At 35.8% G+C, this 19,123-nt stretch overlaps 1 protein-coding gene across 2 annotated transcripts; it reads left to right on the top strand.

Annotated features, from left to right (window-relative positions):
* The first annotated feature begins 220 nt into the window (after positions 1-220).
* On the top strand, positions 221-17,933 carry ago (F-box and WD-40 domain protein 7). 2 transcript variants are annotated; one of them, XM_076134409.1, is made up of 13 exons: positions 221-376; positions 2,487-2,657; positions 2,786-2,828; positions 2,938-3,669; positions 3,775-3,858; positions 3,966-4,013; positions 7,892-8,067; positions 8,393-8,608; positions 9,164-9,452; positions 9,620-9,801; positions 12,590-12,815; positions 13,181-13,391; positions 13,560-17,933. In XM_076134409.1, the coding sequence occupies exons 2-13, from the start codon at positions 2,599-2,601 to the stop codon at positions 13,844-13,846; spliced, it is 2,553 nt and encodes an 850-aa protein (XP_075990524.1). In that variant the 5' UTR covers positions 221-376; positions 2,487-2,598; the 3' UTR covers positions 13,847-17,933. The 2 variants fall into 2 exon arrangements, with proteins under 2 accessions (XP_075990524.1, XP_075990525.1); XM_076134410.1 differs by lacking the exon at positions 2,487-2,657.
* Positions 17,934-19,123: the final 1,190 nt, after the last annotated feature.

Here is a 19,123-nt window from a genome sequence, read left to right as displayed (position 1 = left end):
CAGGATTTTTTTGTAAATTTATTGTAATACAGAAAATTTTAGTAAAGACAATTTCATCAATCAAAATTTGATCAATTGAATACCTATAAATCTATCCGTGTCTTAAATTATTTAAAATAGTAGGTATCAAAAGATGAAACGTGTAACAATGTCTTATCACATGAATTAATAAAATAGGTTTTTGTTCTGGCAATACTATTAAATGTTATCTATGGTCGATGGCCGACCACGGTGTTTGATTTGAAGTCAATGCTAAATATTGATGCACATTGCATTATTTTTTTTATTTCGGTCATATTCAGTAGTCATAATTATGTTTCTATCATAAACACAATGCAAAACAAATGTAATTAGTAACGCTATAGCCGTAAATCAGGTGAGTTAATTATTTTATAGTCTTATTGCAGCGGACGTGGGGCACGTAATTGCTTCTCCCATCCCACTTTTTTTATGTTTTCACGCCTTTCAAAATCCCAGGCAGAGGTATTCACCTCGCGATGCGTTTCTGCGCATCCAGCCTGTCTAGTCCTTGCACATGTAGGTCAATATAGGTATAGCCGATCACATAAATTTAAGAGTTCTAATTACGTTAAGGTCAGAGAATTTCGCCATAATATATTGTGAACAATTTTACCCATTTTTTTGTTGCGACAGATGTGCGTTTAATGTTAGTTTTGAGTCACAAAAAACGTTTCCCACAGTGATAGTCCTGGTTGCGTCAGGTTTTTATAGGATGCTACGTCCATGTGATATATTTCCTGTATAGAGATGCATGTATTAGCTCTGCCCGGGGCCCGTGCGTACATGTTTCGATCCCCATTTCGCGTCGGTGCATTGATGCTCTAGCATTGCAGTTTGATCATTGTGCTAAGGGTGTGATTTTGTTGTTAACTTTAGTGTAAAACATATGATTGTGATGGCCTTGATTATGACATTGGCTACAGTTGTTGAGAGAAACAATTGAACACAATGGCCTTGAGATCTTGTTGTTCCTTGTTGCTCCTACAGGTCTTATCAATCAACTGTAACCACTGTACATTATATCAGATCAATACTAGTGCAATTGTGATCATTATGTTGTACTCAAGCCTTAGTTCAGACAGTGCATGAATAACATTTCTAGGTTTTACACCTGTTCATGTTACTGACAAGGTTTCACTTCTTTTTCTGTGATTAATAGGCTACTTGATTGTGATTTATTCTACTTCAAGTATAAATCAAGTGCATTGTAGCTATGTAACCACAAGTGATAGTTTTTCTTTGGGATCTCTTTGTTTATAAAGAAATTGTTTCCTCATATTTCAGAATGTTATGTGGTGAACATTTTATTGTATATTTGAGGAATTTAGTGGGTTACATGTTACTTTTATTTCATATGAATTGTTTATTTACAATTGTCAAAATTGTGATAATACTTGCTCATCAAGTAAATAAACATACAACTTTTTTAATTGTACTCCATTATGACACTTATTAGAGTAATGCATTTTTGATATGAAAAAGAAAAATTGCTGAAAATAACATAAAAAATATAATATAACTTAAATCGTCATTTCATTGATTTGCAATTATGTTTACAGCAATCATTTTTTATAATGTTGCTCTACTTATAAATTGCATCATGTGTAATAAAACTCCATGACTGCAACTTTATGCCTGACTCTATAATTTTGAGGTTATAGATTAGTTCAATGTGCTCTATAATGTCGATCAGGCAAATTTTCTGCATCAATAACGGTTGGAACACACATGGTATTCATTTCATAGTGCAATGAACTTATTAGACACGCTCAGAGATATTCTTTATTGTATAACAATCAGTACCATCGGATATAAGTCTGTGCAGTTACTACTAAATAATATATATATTATAACATATTTCACTAAGTCTTACTTACGCTTTAGGCTCATTCAGGTATGTCTCGATTTTAAGTGAGTGATTCACTTGGTTTAATGTTTATCTCATTAATTAATATTTGAAAAGTACCCATATATTTTATAATTTTGTGTACCCATATAATTGCCCAAATACTTGTAAATGGAAAACATTTTATTTTTATAATATGTCGCCAACTAAATACTGTTCATACCCCTATCTGAATATCCAGTAATAAAATACGTCTTTTTATTAATGGATGATTAGATATAGATTCCTCCTCTTAATAGAAAACAATATTTTTATGAGGATATTGATCTGGTTGCATTATAGTAGTGGTCTTTCTTGCAAGTTGTCATCACAAACCTATGTTGTCAGAGATTTCATGCAGTGTAACATAGTTGCACCATATTCATCAGATTCAAGACTGACGTAATTAATTTTTTTTTTACTTTGAATGATTACTTACTCCCTATAAATATCTATCTAACCCTTAGGAGTAACAATGGTCAATACTTAATTTATTCTATCAGATCATTGTGTTCAGCCATTTTCATAATGTTAATGTGTCTTCTGTGTTGTCCGTCTTGCATGAATCTGTTCTGTCCAGGAAGAAGATAAGACTGCCATTGACAGGAAGTTTGAATAATACTCCTGCCCCCATTTCATCATCACTTGTATAAATGTGTTTCATTAAAATCTGAAATCAAATAATCATAAAAATGCAAAACTCAGCACCGATTCGGAGGAGGTGGATTCACTTTGAAATCAATGTCATTAGGTAAAGTTGATATACATCACACATAGAGAGTAGAGATCATACATGTAGATGTAGAGGTAGATGTAGTTATAGAATGCCAGACATATTGAAGTAGAAACTTACTAATTTGTATAATGTTGTGTTGACAGGAGACCTGCTCATGCACAAGTAAACTCATCATTACAAAGAACAGTGAGTACAACAGATGACGTGATCATTACGTTGATTGTTTATACAGTTATTGTTTACACTATAATGTTCATTTGTTGCTGCTTGATTTAACAACCGTTCGTTTTTACAGTTAACACCACGCTCTAGAATGGATCCATCATGTTCGCAAAATGCGTGTGATATTTATGAGGGGCCAGACCGATCCCCCTATGAACGAACCGCAGAGATTAAGACTGAAAATGATCCCGATATAGTCGAGAAGCCAACCACCTCACAAAGCCAGGGAAGGCAACAGATTGACGACATAGAGCGGGCGGACTTTGACGAAGAAAATAGAATCCTGAAGCATTGCTCCGGGATGATCGTCGACGGGAAGCTAGCAGCCACGTCGCATTACTCTGGAAACTTATCTAGCGTCAACTCTAGCTTAGCGTCTAGCTCCGAGACTATATCGAGTATCCCGAACATAATACCCAATGGCTATAGTCTACCTGGTTGCAGCAAAGACGGCGATGATAGCAACACTACAATCAAAAATATGATCCATTCTAGGAAATATGTGCATGAGCAAAAAGAGGACTTTATGCAAAAACTATTGAATAGTAACACTCAAGAGAAGAAAGATTTTCCTAAAGGGAAGATGTATAAAGCGGATAATATGGGTTTATGTGAGAATGACGAGGGATGTGATCTGGATGGTGTGAGTGGACCATCAGGGAGAACGAGTTCTAACGCATCGAGTATTGGCAGTTCGAGTTCCGACAGTACTAAGGAGTTTAGCGTGCCTTCCACGTCCAATGCGGACAAGTTGCTCGGTCTCGATGACAGTGGGAAAAATGAGCCTGGGAGTTCTAAGTCTTCGGTGAGTGTGTTTACAGCTGGGATTATTCTGACTGGAGCATATTTATGATTCAGTGCAGTACTACACTAAGTTACAAATTAATGACTGATTATCATTTTTTTATAGAACTACAACTACTGCGATGGCGATGATGATTCGGAGGACGAAGTGCATGAAGAGCTGTGGTGCACCTGCCTCTCTTCCCATGAAGTACGTATCATTGAAGCTTATGCTCACTGATATTGCATAATATTAAACGAAAGATACACGATATTATTACCTTAAGTTTGTTTTTATTTAATTTTCCTTTGTTATAGGATGATGACGAAGATGAGGAACCGGAACCGGAGCCAGAAAGACTTTGGGTAAGTGTAACTTTTAAAATGATTGAATGTTTTAAACATCAGTACTTTTTTTGTTTTGATCAGGTAATATCAAAAGGATATATTTTCACTGTCTTTTTTTAAAGTTAATTAATCATCATCATCAGTTTTATTGTTTCGTTTTAACAAGTTTCTGGACATACTCTTTCTCACAGAACCCCGATAGATGTATTATTGTAAAGGCGCGGTCTCCCTGTCGTTACGCTTAGTATTATCGTATCGTTGAATAGTCTAGCTTTGTCGTAGTCATTTTATATTATGTTGAACTGTTAGCTGTTCTTATTGGAACTCAACTTCTTCGCCACATCAATCGCCTCTACTTATACATATTTTCCTTTTGCCGCAGTTATGTGTGTGAACCAGTTCAGTCGATTCTAAAGTATTGAATCTATTTTAATCCTTTGTGAATATCGATTTTTGTAGTCGTTACTTTGATAGGTATCTATTAATTATTTAAAGCGTTTCGGTACGGTATTCATACTTGTGATTTATAAATATAATTCCAATATCAAGGATACTAAGTCCTTGATATTATAACGAGTTAACTTATCCTTTATAACCTTTAAAGTAGTTTAAAGAATATGGGAAAACCGCGAAAAGGATAAAATGGCTTGGCTCATATTTAAATTGGTTTATTGAATTTTTTGCTATTTTACTGTCTTGTAACAGAGATAAGAAAAGCTGCAGTCATTCTTTGGACGATTGAATATTTATTATACTTAAATTTGACATTTTGGCATAGTCACTTAACAGCGGCATTCTATGATTTTTAGGTACCTAACCAAAACAATTAAAAACACGTTTAAGTTTATATTTCAACTGTGTTGATTGTTGGTACTGCATCAAGAATATTAACTCCATGAGTTTGGGCAAACAACTTGCTGAGTTTGAAACTTAGGGGCAGTTTGAATGGTGGAGCAAGGCAGCGGCCATGTGGCGCGCTCTTTGTCCGCCATTTGCTTGTTGCCGGGACTTACTACTAAGTAAATGGTCATGGTGTAATGAAAATACTAATTATACCACAGCCAAACAGAACTATCTATGTAAAGTAATTTTGTTTCACCGATATTCTTCCCCAATTATATATTATTATGAATTTCCCGTAAAAACAATATTTTTGGAGATTATATTGCCCAAAACAACTGGCACGTGCCGAGGTAGTTTATTACAATAATAATGTGAAAGCTTTTCCTCATTAAAAGCTTTCCTCGTGTGTTAGAAAAATAATATCTGTATTTTTATTGTGTAATTGATATCGTTGATTCCTAACGCTAATTGGTCCACACTACCCGCCTCCGAGGTTTCTTAGAAATTCCCTACAGGTGAAAATATCATAGTTTAGTTTGTACACTGTTATTGTGCTGTTGTATGGGACAGAAATAGTTTGATTTGATCAATTGATTGGTATTTAGCTCATTTGTCGTGATTCTGTAAGACGAAGTGGATCATTATGATTATGGTACGTGTTTATTGTATTGGCTTTAAATGTGATAGTTGTTCTATGCGGTGAATTTAGAAAATAGAGAGAGATAGAAATGTGTTATTGTTTAGGCTTATTGTAGCTGCTGATGTTTAAGTGTGGATGATTATTTCTATATTTTGCTTGTCTTGTCCCACGTGATTATGTATGAAGCGTGTGAAATTCCTCGTGTTCATGGTTGTTTCTTTATAGTGTTAGTAGAGTAGATTACAGAATGCGCGTTCCCTCAGTGGATTGTTATCAGGCAGTCTGTTTTTAGGGTTAAGTATAAATTAAATCTGTGGTATATTGTAACAAGAATAACAACGGAGGGGTGTCAACATTTTTTATTAAAAAAATATTTATTTTGAAACTGTACATTAGAGACTAAATTTACAAATATTGCTTGGACAAGATTTAGTTTTCATCAGTTTAGTACAATAGTTGATTATGTTGTGGGATTATAATTTTACTAACAGTTGAAGTAACTTAAATAAAGAAACAAAGAGGCAAAAGTAAAATTGGTCAGTAATAAAACAGTCGAGTAGAGCCGTAACATAATATTTATATTTGTTATTACTTGAAACATCATGGCGTATCGGACAGTGAATGTATTCAGCTGGCCGCTCTCGATCATGTATTATTCATTCAACAATCTAAATACATTAAATCAACGTATATCAACTTCGATGCTCTATCTTTTTATCAATAATTTAACAGCAACACAACAGGGACTGTTATTGCTGTATGAGAATTTTATCGGATCGTTGTCTTTAAAATAGTACAAATTTTGTTATTTAGATAACCGTCTCGAAGCTTCTGTTTGTCGGTTGACTAAATTAAGTCTGTTTTTAGATACGATTCGTATTGGACCTATGACAAGATCTTCGTTTTATAAGATCTGCTATACTTCCTCAGGATACAACTGTCAATACTCTTAGCCAAAAGGCAAGACTTTTAAAATATGAGGCATATAAATGATGGGAATTTATAATGTGCTTTTTCTTCATTATATTCGATTCAGTAGTTCCGTTGTTAGTCATACTCAACTTGAGCCTGTCAGCAAAAACCAATACTGTTTTGAAATATAAGACTGCAGATGCAAGTGCAAAACAAGAACTGGGCCAACTGAATGGATTCTAATTACATGCACTCGCAAATATTGTTATAGGCTCTTGTTTCAATCTCGTGTTGTTTTGCGAATTCGCAGTATGTGACGAAACGTTTTGATGTATTTGTCATACATTGCCCCACTTACCATTTATGACTGACAGAATAACGATAAAAAAAGATAGTTTACGTATTGACACGTTTATTCTAAAAAAGCTTCTCCTATGCATGCAGTCGTTCGGTCTATGAGTAATCTTATGGCCGTTTTTGTTTTCAATCGACGGCCTCCGTGGCGCAGTGGTTCAGGTGGTCACCACTACCAGTGCATCGAGAGGTCGTGGGCTCGATTCCTACGGGGAACCAATATTTGTACAATCCACAAGTTGTCTCGGGTCTGGTTATACTTTGTGTTCGTTGTTTGTATGTGTAAAGCGACACAAGATCAATTTCTAGTGTGGGAGTTGTCTTCTTTAAGAAAAAAGAAGCCCTTACTATCCGTTCTAAAGATATTCTCTATCTGTTTATCGTTACTTACTATAATCCATTCATGAATAGCAATTCCTACCGAAAACAGTTAGATTTAGATGTTTAAGGTAAATACTTAAACACTGTGACGACAATAGATATTTCTACAATAAATATTTTTGATAACGGATATTTTAACTTTTTTATACTATAATACGAATTAGTTTCACAACATCGGCCACGTGGTGTTTTCCCAAAGCAAGTCGGTACTAAGTAATTACTCTAGAAAGTTTGTCGGAGTCACTCTTTGTCTACGTTGATTTTCAGAACCCGTAAAAATTCTCTGTCTGAAATGTTTCGACGGAGGTTAGGACTTTATAATTATTTCCGTCAAGGACAAATTCAGTCTGCAGATTTACTTCACAGGGCTTCAAGGACTTGAGCAATTCTCCCGTTCTTTTAGTATTGAAAACAAGTTTACAATTTTGAAACAACTTTAACTCCTATTTCTTGCGCCGGCGGTATAACAGCTAATAACTATTACTCTAACTAATCAATAAATAATATCTCCTTTCATCACGTATTAATTTACTGATAGCTTCAAATCACGTTGTTCAAAAGAAGGAAGTTCCGTGAACTAATGACTTAAAAGACTGTTTAAAGAAGTATTTATTCTTGTGCTTATGCACTATTTTTAAATTAACATTACACTACTACTTACTCTATTAGTCTTTTGTTTCCCGTTACTGCTTCCAATTTTGCTTCCAAGATTATATCTTGAGCAATGTCCCTCCCTCAAATATTAATATGCAATATAAATTGGCAGAGGAAGAGACGTCACGAGCCACCGCCGCCGCAGTCGGCCAAGAAGTTCTGTGTAGATGGGTCCATGATGCCCGGCGTGGGGCCAGATTGCTGGTCCTCGCCCATGCCCGGCACCAGCTCAGCCGGCACCAGCTCCAGTGACCAAGAGCCGCCAGAGATGAAGCAGTGGCTCAATAGGTAATTATAATTACTTGCCTTGACAATCATCAATGTCACCTTTTTGAAATATCATATTTATTGTCTTCCAAAAGTGGTTTCTTCTCAAAAGTGGCGAATAGAAGACTGATTTTCTTTGACATAAAAAAAAATTACTTCAATATTTTAATAATTTTGTTAAAGAATAAAAAATAAATAAACGAACCTTCGTGAGAATGTTATACTACAGCTACTACAGCATAAGTTTATATTCTGCGATAATACAAACTGTCTCTACGAGTAGAAGAGTAGGTTCATCGAAACTCACCCCTACAAACATGTATGTTGTATATTACTGTATCCGCAGGTTCCACTCGTGGTCTAACGGAGAGAAGATCCAGGCCATAGACGAGCTGATCAACTGCTGCGACCCGAGCCAAGTGCGGCACATGATGAAAGCCATCGAGCCGTTGTTCCAGCGCGACTTCATCTCACTACTGCCTAAGGAGCTGGCGCTCACTGTCCTCGGCTATCTTCAGCCCAAAGACCTGGTCCGAGCAGCACAGACTTGCCGATATTGGAAGTAAGTCTATCTCTTAGTATCTCGTTTAATATTATTTATAATAATAAATAATAAATTAATTTAACCCATTAATGTCCCACTGCTGGGCAAGGGTCTCCTCCCTGGATGGGTTAGGCCTTGAGTCCACCACGCTTGCCAAGTACGGGTTGGAGACTTAACATGCCCTCAATAAATGTTTTTAAACAAATTTTTTAGGCATGCAAGGTTTCCTCACGATGTTTTCCATCACCGTTGGAGCATGTGATAATTATTTCTAACACACACATAACTTCGAAAAGTCATTGGTGTGTTGCCTCGGATTCGAACCTGCGACCACTTGCGTGGGAGGTGTCAACTTATACCACTCGGCTATCACTGCTCTTATATTATTTAGGAACTTTAAAAACTTTATGAAGCCATTGCTAAAACATACACGTGTCAACCTATCCAAAGAATATACTTTATCAGTCGGCGAGCAAATAATTATCTATGGTTAGATTGTCAAGCATACCAAATTATGAAAAAACAGCATTCACATTTCTGATATTCAATAATATAACTGTGTTTTGTGCATAGATTCCTTGCCGAAGACAACCTGCTGTGGAAGGAGCAATGCCGTCGTATTGGCATCACTACGTTGAAGAAGATGCCGAGATCGCTGCCACGCTGCGCGTCGCCGTGGAAGGCCGCATACATGCGCCAGTACCTCATCGAGAACAACTGGCTGCACAAGCCCGTCAAGAACCCCATCGTTATGAGAGGCCACGATGACCACGTCATCACCTGCCTACAGTTCTACGGCAACCGCATCTTGAGCGGCAGTGATGACACAACTCTGAAAGTTTGGTCGGCCGTTACTGGCAAGGTGAGTTTTTAAAATACAATTACATAAATGTACAGTTCATCCTATAAGAAACGTCATTTGATGCAGTCTCTATCTTTACTTGTTGAACTATATCAAAATCGAACTTATAATATTATACAGTGGTGTCAAAAACCTATTTAAGATTCTGGAATGTCTCATTTGTTCAGTGTCTGCGTACTTTGGTGGGGCACTCGGGCGGCGTGTGGTCGTCTCAGATGGTTGGTGACCTGGTGATCAGCGGCTCCACCGACCGCACCCTGCGCGTATGGAACGCCAAGACGGGCCAGTGTCTGAAGGTCCTCGCCGGCCACACTTCAACGGTGCGCTGCATGCATCTCTACCAGAACAGGTAATAACGAATTACATCTAATTTTGTCTCGACTTGATTCTAAGTATTCTAACATAAATATCAATCCTAAATATGAAACTCGATATTGTTCATTTCTTTTTTTATAATAATTATAACCGAAAAGTTTTAATTTTCTATGTCATCCTTCATTCCGAGTCAAGTCTTAATAAAATAAGAAAACTTAAACTATGGAATGTTGTTATTGATTGATATTATCATGTTACCACTGCTTGCGAAACATTGATACCTACATGATTACATAAACATGCTGCTGCGTAAATATTGAATGAATTATCAATAAATGACTACAAGTCATTAACATTGAAATAAGAGAACATAACATAGGTACCTAGCAAGAAAATAAACTTTATATGAGCTGTGCGAAAATTCTTGGAAATTATAAACGTCTTACGACCAGGTGACATTCAAAAAACTAAATTATTTTTCATTAGAGATTGTAAAAATAATAATAATAGTGCATAGTTCTTAACTAACAACTATGTCTACTTCTATCTATACTTAGAAATCACTATTATTATGCACTTGTCTGTATTGAAGAATCATATCTAACTTTATAGAACCTTGCTGTGCGTTTCATATACATATATTATTTTTATTACTATATGCAAATAGTAGCGAATTCCAAGGCTCCTTTCTCGTAAACAAATGTAAAATTTTAAACAATAGAAATGACTAAGTAAACATGAAGCCGAAACAATTATCTCGATAATAGCGCAATATTTAATTTGTTGAACTACTCATAATATAATCTTATCATAGTTTTATGACTAAATGTAGAGTAATAATTATAAACACACTAGAGTAAATAAACTAAGATCTGCCATAAATTTAAATGAGACAATATGTAACATCTCGGAGGAGCTCGTGGCTCGAATCTCTCGGGTTAAGCGTAAAGCTACGCTTGCTAAGGTTAGTTAGTTGATGCGTGATCGTAATATACACACCAAGCTGCTTCATGTTTTGGAAGCCACGATAAATTGTGGATCCCGGGTGTAATTTTCAAATATCTGACAGTCCACGGGTTGTGGAGGTTTGATAGGCAGACGTTCCATGCAAAATACTGGTTCGGTGTGCTGCATCCGGTGAGACGGAAACCGACTCCAACGTCGTTAAGAGAAAGGCTAGGCTGATACGTAACATCTCATAACATGGCTTCTTACAGTATTATGTGATTATTTAAGAGTTCAGCACAATATATCCATTTTAAGACCTATTAATAAATCATTCTGAAAATATTGTCACGTATAATATTAGGCCTATCATTCTCACAGCAGAAGTGTCTGAAATATATCCATTTTTCCATTATCATATTGTTTTTGGATATTTTCCTAGTACTACACTTAATAAACAATGCCGTTTTTACACATTTTAAGTAATATTGAATAGAAGAGAGTCTTGCGATAAAGCATAAGTTTACTAATGACAATAAATTTTACTATAAAAAGATACAAATTGTTTATATAATGTTTATATATCTATTATAATAAACGGACCCCATTGTGTGATTACCCGACATTTTATGATAAGAATTGTTTATCAGTGAGTAGTACGGTATCATAACTTATTATATTGCTTGCGAACATAATGCGCGACAGCCGATACTGCCGGCGCGAGAGCGTACTCTTTTTGAGAGATAATTCAACTATACTATACTCTATCATAGTATCTTGTGTTTAATGAATGATGAAATGTGATTCTCGTGTTACACGCCCACATTTTATTTAACTTTTGATATGAATGTTATGTCTGTATGAAACGTGAGTAAGTAAAACTTGGTTCTCACGTTACGACTCTAACAGACCGTGTGATTTTTTGATGTTCGATGTTGGTTTATGGTATCTGCAAGGCACGATAGACTGGACAGGTAGGCCAATGTATGGTAACCATGTTCATCAGACTCTTATAGTTATATGAATGCTCAAAATAATGCTGAAAATAATGTTGTCATCTTCAAAGCGGTCCAGCCTAAATGGTAGATATTTATTTTTTAAACTCTCTTCTAGAGTATTTGGTAGTGAAAAATATTAAAGTGAAAAATATTACAGTATTAAGTGCTCTTAGATAGGTACCCAAACTAGGTACATAAATAATTAAATTAAAATAAGTTACCGTAATAATATCTGCTACGATATCTAATTATTTAGACAAATTGTTATATATTAGGTCGGGGAAAAAGTCTTTTCACGTTATAGTATGTATGAACTTGTAATAAAATCTTTTCTCTACACAAAAAAAGCTCAATTTTATTTTGATCAGTTCTGCAAGCAGTGAACTGTCATGTGCTATGTAATAGGTTTAATACACTAGGCCACTGATAAGGACTGCACCTCACTACTATGACGCAATCAGTAATAGCTATTGATTCATTTATTTACTATAATTTTATTTAATCGATACTTTAACTACAATCTATTCAGACTAAAGATCAATAAACTCTGTGCTAACGCAGGTCGATAAAATACCACGTCAGCTTGATTGGTAATCATCAATATTTATGCTGAGCGTATCGAAATTCGAAACTGCAATGTGATTAAAATAACTAGGACAATTGGCGTCGCATTAATATATTATGCTGATATTAACGAAACACGCCCGGAAGCTGTTGCATAATAAGTATATTACGTATATTCATAACAGTCATTTTACGTTATATAATATATATCCCTTTGTCAGCGAATCATTGACTATGGTCGTAAATCCTTTGGCTGAGCGAACCGAGTGCGTTATACATGGGCAGATTGAGTTGACGTGAATTGTTTGTCGTCAGGGTGGTGTCAGGGTCCCGTGACGCAACTCTGCGCGTGTGGTCGATCCCAGACGGTCGTTGCCTGCGTGTTCTCGTGGGACACCTGGCGGCCGTCCGCTGTGTGCAGTACGATGGCAAGCTCGTCGTCTCCGGCGCTTACGATTACTTCGTCAAGGTCTGGAACCCCGAGACCGGGGAGTGCCTGCACACCCTCGCTGGACACACCAACAGGGTGTATAGTCTGCAGGTAACAACTCTTATTACTTTGAGTCTTGACATTAAACAATAGTCACTGGCTCTACTGACTATATTTAACTTAATTGAAATAGAGAAACGTAGTAAACCAAAGTAAACAGTATATGGTCACTAAAATCTACAGAGATATATTATGTAGTTCATTTGGTAATTTCTTCTTAATATTATGTTACTAATTACTACTATAATAGTTGACTGTTGTTAAAGATGTTGCAATGACAACATTATGCATTGGAACTACGATTTCTCAGCCCGCTTTAGGTATTACTGTTTAGGAAGAATGTAATTGTCTTACTATACTAAACATATTGTCCTGTTTAATTACTCAAAGTAATGAACATTATTACATTTTTCTAGTTCGACGGAGTGCACGTAGTGAGCGGTTCTTTAGACACTTCGATCCGCGTATGGGACGTAGAGACAGGCCAGCTGAAGCATACTCTCACTGGCCACCAGTCATTGACTTCTGGCATGGAACTCCATTCTAACATACTCGTTTCTGGCAATGCTGATTCTACTGTCAAGGTGTGGGATATCACCACAGGGCATTGTCTGCACACGCTTTCTGGTGAGTTATTATTGTATCCTGTTTTTGGAACTAGTTAAGATTGAAATTGCACAAATGCACTATCATATATTGACAATATTTGAATTCATAGAATAGTAACAAAATGCTGTTTTTGTAATATTTAAGTGTTAAGGCAAAGATGTAATCGTTTGCATTGAATGTTGGCAGGACCCAACAAGCATCAGTCGGCGGTGACGTGCCTGCAGTCGAGCAACAGATTCGTGATCACATCGTCTGACGACGGCACGGTGAAGCTGTGGGACGTGCGCACCGGCGAGTTCATCCGTAACCTGGTGGAGCTGAGCTCGGGCGGCTCGGGCGGAGTGGTGTGGCGTATCCGCGCCTCTGCCACTAAGCTGATCTGCGCCGTCGGCTCCCGCAACGGTACCGAGGAGACCAAGCTCCTGGTGCTCGACTTCGACATCCCCGGTGCGTGCCGCAAGTGCGATGAATAGCAGCGACTGAACCGACGCCTCCTGCGTCGCTACGCCAACTTGTACGCGCCCTGGAATTGTTAAATAGCTTATTTGTGTGCGTCGGTCGTGAATATCGCAGCTGCCTCAAGTGACACCTACAGTATTGCCAGTCAGTATTCGAATATCGCAGCTGCATTATACATACCGGTTTACATATCAATTCGTATTGATTCTAGAGATTTTATCGGTGGACATTGAATGACAACTGCTTGACAATTGACCTGACTAGAAAACTATATATTAATCAGGTAGTTGACTATGCGCGTCTGCACATATAGCGGCCGGTAGCAACGCCACTTAGGTATATCGAATATTATAATATATTCGTCGATATAATCGAGTTTTTCTTCAGGTCATGCTATCAGTTATACGTGTCCTATACAATCAAGATATAATTCGACAATCGCTGCTTTCGTTTCTCTTTGTTGTGTAGATTTTATTTCAATCGACTATTGTAACAATCGTCATTTTAATTATGAAAATATTAAATCTTAAGCAGGAATATTGTTCAGTGCATGCATCATTATCTTGTATGATTCTGTGTGTCACATTGAGCCATGTAAAGTGAGATTCTATTCTTTGAAAAATTTTATTTTATTTAAAAACCAACAATATTTTCTCAAATCTCATGACGTTTTGTTATGGCAAAAATTTTGCATATCATAATTATATTAGTTCAGTTTAATGCTATCAAAGACATGAAGAGTCACTGCTATTTCTGAAACAGATAATATTCGGAATCTTTGCAGCATTCAATGATCAATCAAAAATTATAGAACAACTTCCACATTGAACAATTATTCTTAGAACAAATCTACGACATATGTGACAAACAGATTTGTTAGTACATAATATTATGCTTATGAAGGTAAACTAACAGAAATAAAACCTGCTGTTGTGCCAAGATTTTTTCACTAGTGTCATACAGTTTTATTGTGAGTTCGGTAAAGTGTTATTATTGTTGAGTTATAGTAGTGTCGAGTCATGTGCATGATAGTTGACGTAGATTGTGGAATTATTCTTGATGTCATGACCGAGCAGCACACCAGCGACAAGGGCGGCGGGAGTTCAGTCGGTGCTTTACACTTTCCACCAAAATAACGGGCGACTAGTACGTACAGAGCTGTGAATTTTGTAACGTCCTTTATTATTGGTTGGAATACACGCGAGTGTCACGGCCTCGTTTTGCAAGTGGATAATATTACCCACCGGACTATTTATGTGCTACGGACAGATTTTCTTACATATAGTCTTGCGTAACTCAAGTATCCATTATGTACTCAATAATTATCCATTCAATACCATTACTTTAGTTATAGGTGTTAAAACGTTCAGTAGATAAAATGGTGGCTAATGAACCATCTTACATTGCCAAATTCCTTTATTTTTTACTCTGTATTCCAAAGAGAGATAACCGGAATTAGATGTTAAGTTTTTTTTTATTATGTTTAAGATGCTTTCCCCGTGATGGATTTTATGATTTTATTTTCTCAATTTATTTTATAATTCGACACAGTATGTATAATTCAGTCAATAATGTTGCAAATTAATTATTATTATTTTATGACATTTCAATAATTCAATAATTGTTATTATTCTTGTCATTTTGATGAATTTTTATATAATTAATGATGAATACGATTTATTGTTTATATTTATTTATAAGTAGTAATGAACAAGGTTGTGTGAGAGTTGATATATATTATTATGTCGCCACATCACAATGTTCCTTTGTTATGACATAGCACGTTGTTTAGAGAGGTCGCTTTGCGCGAACTTATTCGTTACATGCAATTATATGTATCACTTTTATTGTTTATAGCTGATTGTATTTATTTGTTTTATTATTGACTCGAGGCATTGGTCCTGTCTGATTTTTAACACGGCGAATATATTTATTACTAGTTTGCATATGATAATTGTTGTATTGTCCTCGAAATTTGTTTTAGTTATTTATTTAATACCATTACTATTTTAATGTAATAATACTGTGTCGTCCGAGATATCTCAATTTAATGGCCAGCAGTTTTATCTCTTAACTTCTTAAAATAGTCAGTTAAGATAAATGTATGTCTTATTATAAACCTTAATAAACATTTCAGACTTGTAATGATACCGAATTAAGATTTAAAACAATTTAATAATAATAATAGTTGGTGGTGTTAGTATGCGTACGCGCGTATGCGATGTAACATTTGCGATGTTAACGTACTTGTGTGAGCGCGGCTATGTATGGCGTGGCATGTATACACACGCGGCCGCGCACTTATTTGTTGTGTATATATACAAAATATAATGTGGTCATTGAAGGGCGCGAAATGTAGCCGCTACTCTTCATAAATGGCTGTAAACTTATAAATAATTAAACGAAGACTGAAGCATAGTTATAGTGTAATATTTAAAGTATTAAAATTTGTAGTTACTCCTGTACTACCTACCATCACACTCAGCTGTATGTCTTTGTTGTCTAATCTATCCATACACACACACACTTTTTGTAAAACATTCGGTTTCTCTTTTTTGTTATTAGTTTTTAAGCAGTGACGGGTGACCGTCGGTACAGTAATCGATGAAAAAAATACAAGTTAGTTACGGCTTATTGTAGTATTTTAGTTGTAAAATGTAATTATTACGTTATTAAGTATTTTGTAAAACCAAAATGTTTCGTTGTCGGGGTTAGATTATAGATTATGTTGTCTTTTAACTCTTGAGCTATGTGGAAACATCTGTTACGTAGAAGAATCGTTCATCGGTCCCAACGTCCAGCCATCTTTTACAACATGGGATATCAAAATTGTTGTCAAAGTACTCCCTACTCAACTGGTGTCAACAAATTACTTGGCACCTACCGTCCAATAACTTTTTTATTTAGACTCGAGTTCTTTGACCTATTTGACCTCCGTTATTACTATGCCCTCAGATAACATAATCACAAATCGGCTAACCAATATCATAATAAACATTAGCATAGCATGATTGATATTGGAAAAGATACGGGACTCGACGAGATCGTTGTACTTTGATTGTTTACTATCAAAGTATTACAATATTTTTAAAATCGTATTTAAATAGTAACCACACCAATACAATAAGGTTTGATATAAATTTTTAACACTTAACATCATAATCGAATTACCTGCATGCATATTTTAGTACAAAAAGTACCTATTCAATTTCAATTTCTTTTTTTAGAATTTTTACCTGCATGCAAAAACTGTCGGACTAAAAGTCGCGTAACTGATGTTTCCTAATAGATACCAGTCATAAGTATTTCTCTTTGTATGATTGTAACTTGCGAGTATAACTAATAATGAACTAACTCAATATGTGGACAAGTGTTGTGGTTCTTTCAGTGTTGAATACGCCCAGTGTGCAGTGTTCACGGCGCTCTTATTGCTCAAGTATTCTCCTAGATTAATTGACTTCTAACCCCGATGTTCCTGCGGCATTTCCTCTTCGAAACTATATATTTCTAAGTGTAACACCAACGAATTCTGTCGATTTATTTAGTGCGAACCTTCGCCGTGCTATTGCTAATTATATTTTTAGTTCGGGCAAGAATTGGCTGATGAGAATAAATTGGGCTGTTTTGATCACATAAAAGTGTGTTTTTATCTATGCGTTTGCGCATACTTTGACATTCGCAACTGATGTGTTCTTCTTATTCATGACGTGAGTAGATTATGTTTACATGTTATAGGTGTAGTAGTTTATATGTACTGTTTGTTAACTGCAAAGTTTACTAATTAAAAAGCTTTAGGTGCCATTTTAGTACGTATAAATTAGTTACCTTAAATCATTACAACAGTTATGTTATATTTATTTACAAATCACAATAATATTAGCTGTAGTTCTATGTTATAATAATGCTCCTAGTAAAGTGATTTAGTTGCGAATGTCTCTGGGATGCGCGTGCGCTGAATTTCGCCCGCATGAACAAACTGATAGCACAAGTTGTATGTGTATAGGTGGTGATGTTTGGTTGTTATTATTTTTTCATTTTAATCTTCAATTCCTTTTGCTTTTATGTATGATAATTGAATAATAAAAATCCAATTGTTTTCAATGTTTTGTTTTCTTTTTATTTGATATTTTTACAGAGCATGGTTTATGTTATTGTTTGTTAACTCGGCACACTTCACTTATTATTTTACGCGTAATTGCACTTTTTTTTTGTATAGTTACTGTCTAGACTAGACTAGTTCAAATAATTATACAACATTATGGAGGTGAAGCAGCTATAGAGATAAAGAGCAAGGAGTAAGTATAGGTATACCTACTTAACAAAGTCTTAAACAGATGATAGTGGTTAATAAAAGCAGGTGACACAGAATAGTTTGCTCAAAGAAGCGAAATTTAGGGAGAGACCGTCTGCGAACACTCATTCCTTCACACGGTACACACAGATACTTCGATCTACCAATGGTTGGCAGATGTTAGGTTTAATCTGCTTTTCGGCCGTCTACAGCAAAACAAATTTCTTATTATATTGTATTGCATTGACCGCATTTAGTTCAGCAAAACAATCACGGCAAAGAAAATAAATACAACATACCTATTTAATAGTTTCTTTTTATAATTAGTAACCCTAGGGGTCAGCGCAGACAGAAAGGAGCGCGGCGGAAAGGATTTAATTAACGCACTTGAAAATCAACTTTAAACTTATTAAAATAAAGTGCATAAGTGCTTGAACCTGACAAAAAAATGCTCGCGCGTCCTCAAAGATACTGTGACAGATTTATCTATGGAAAATTAGTATAAAATCTCCTTTATTAAAAGCTCGTGTGATATATTAAAAAAAAATATATAAGTATTTGGAGCTAAAGATTAAGACTAGTATTAAAACACTCTTTTTGTCATAACGGATTTAAGAAATAACTAGTTTAAAAAGTTGAGACCACAGTTGACAGTTACTTCTTAGAGGGACTTCTCAAAATTTCTGATTTAAGGGTTGTGTATAGTGTTAAAGATATGAAAGCGCAAGCTATGGAGGCCTACCGACACAGCCTTAAGGTGCTCCCCCACAGCAGTTATATAACGTTAGGAACTTATAACATTTGTTATTAAAATTGTTTTGTTATCGTGTTACACAATGTTGTATAACGTTATATAACTGCTGTGTGGGAGCACCTTTATGGTCAAAGCACGACTGCTCCAACACGGCCCTATGACAAGGCGACTGTTTGCAGTCGACTCGGCGACAGCTAGCAGACGCCCAGCAGTTCTCACAGCGACAGCTAGCTGGCGCCCAGCAGT

This window comes from Anticarsia gemmatalis, chromosome Z (genome assembly GCF_050436995.1).
Source record: "Anticarsia gemmatalis isolate Benzon Research Colony breed Stoneville strain chromosome Z, ilAntGemm2 primary, whole genome shotgun sequence".
In the NCBI taxonomy this organism is placed as follows: domain Eukaryota; kingdom Metazoa; phylum Arthropoda; class Insecta; order Lepidoptera; family Erebidae; genus Anticarsia; species Anticarsia gemmatalis.
Note: the sequence above shows the minus strand (reverse complement) of the source record. Positions and strands in the feature narration are given on the sequence as shown.